Source organism: Nicotiana sylvestris, chromosome 5 (genome assembly GCF_000393655.2).
Source record: "Nicotiana sylvestris chromosome 5, ASM39365v2, whole genome shotgun sequence".
NCBI classification, from domain to species: Eukaryota; Viridiplantae; Streptophyta; class Magnoliopsida; order Solanales; family Solanaceae; genus Nicotiana; species Nicotiana sylvestris.
The window spans coordinates 48,488,821-48,490,642 of NC_091061.1; the positions used below are offsets into that span (position 1 = coordinate 48,488,821).

Sequence of the window (1,822 nt, forward strand, 5' to 3'; positions counted from 1 at the left end):
TCCATGCACACCCTCCATCCGATGACAGTCCTGGTGGGAATCAACTCATTTTGCTCATTGGTAACCACAGTCATATCACCCTTCTTTGGCACACATTGCACCGACGAAGTCCAAGAACTATCCGAGATGGGGTACACAACCCCTGCATCTAATCACTTGATCACCTCCTTTTTGACAACCTCTTGCATAGTATCGTTCAACCTCCTTTGATGTTCCGCAGAGGGATTGGCATCATCTTCAAGTATAATCTTGTGCATGCAAAAGGCGGGGCTTATTCCCCGAATATCAGCTAGAGTCCATCCAATTTCCTTCTTCCTTCTTTGGAGAATCTCAAATGTGGCATCTACCTGCATGTTAGTAAGACAAGAAGAAATAATAACATGTAAAGTTGAACTAGGGCCTAAGAATTCATACCTGAGGTGTGAAGGCAAAGGTTCAACTCCAAAATGGGAGGTTCCTCAATTGAGGGATTTGTTGGGGGATTCTTTCTGTTCTCAAGATCCAAAGAAAGCTTATGGGGCTCATAAGAATAAGAACCCATTCCGTGCAAAGTATTGACACACTCCACCCGACCTTCATCCTCATTGACATCAAAGTTCAACAATACCGCTTCTAAAGGAGCCTCCACATTGACCATGGCACTAGTATCATCAACTATCACCTCCATTACAAGATCCACAAAAGAGCAAACTTTAGTACTATTCGACTGATTCATTGATTTGCACACATGAAAGACCATTTTTCATCACCCACTCGGAAGGTGAGCTCCCCTGCTTCCACATCAACCAATGCCTTCCTAGTTGCTAGGAAAGGCCTTTCCAATATTATAGGCACCTCATAGTCGACTTCGCAGTCAAGAATCACAAAATCAGCTGGCAAAATAAACTTGTCCAGCCGAACAAGAACATCATCAATAATACCAAGCGGCCTCTTCACCGCCATTTGCAACCTCATTAAAGTAGGTCTCAGTTGACCAATACCCAAGGTTTTGAACATGGAGTAGGGCATCAAATTGATGCTTTCTCCCAAGTCACACAATGCCTGTGCAAAATCCGCACTCCCAATGGTACATGGAATGGTGAAAGTGTCGGGATCTTCAAGCTTTTGAGTCATCGAGTGCACAATTTCACTTACTTGATGAGTCATTTTGATGGTCTCACAATCTATGGATCTCTTCTTAGTCACCAAGTCTTTCATAAACTTGGCAAAACCCGACATTTGCTCAAGAGCTTCCACCAAAGGAACATTGATTGACAAGCTTTTCATCATCTCAATAAACTTATTAAATTGGTTTTCATTCTTTTGCTTCACGAGTCTTTGAGGGTAAGGTGGAGGAGGCCTTGGCAAGGGAGCCTTAGCCTTGGGCACTACCGTTTTCGGCATGTCTATCACGTGTTCCCTAGACGGGTTCACATCATTTTGAGTCTCCACCTTATTATCATGAATATCAATCCTCATTTCGGCATTCAAATTCTCTTCACTCACTTGCTCATCAACTATAGGAACATCATCATCTTGTATTCAACCTCATCACTCACAACTTCCTTTTGCTTGGAAGTGTTCACTTCACCACCTCGACCGCTTCTAGTAATCACCACCATTGCATGCTCGGTATTGTTTCCATCTTTCAGGTTTACTACCGTATCACTAGGTAGAGCCTCCTTAGGGCAAGTATTCAAAGATTGTGAAATCTGGCCAAGCTGAACCTCCAAGTTTCGGATTGAAGTATTATGGGATGCCAACTGAGCATCAGAGTTGGCATTTTTTTTTATCATTTGTTCAAACATCATCTCGATCCTTCCCATCTCATTATTTGACGGGC

At 43.0% G+C, this 1,822-nt stretch overlaps 1 protein-coding gene across 1 annotated transcript; it reads right to left on the reverse strand.

Moving 5' to 3' along the window:
• Positions 1–711: 711 nt before the first annotated feature.
• Positions 712–1,218, reverse strand: LOC138868620 (uncharacterized). The gene has a single exon (XM_070146184.1). It carries the CDS (start codon positions 1,216–1,218, stop codon positions 712–714), a length of 507 nt encoding a protein of 168 aa, XP_070002285.1.
• Positions 1,219–1,822: the final 604 nt, after the last annotated feature.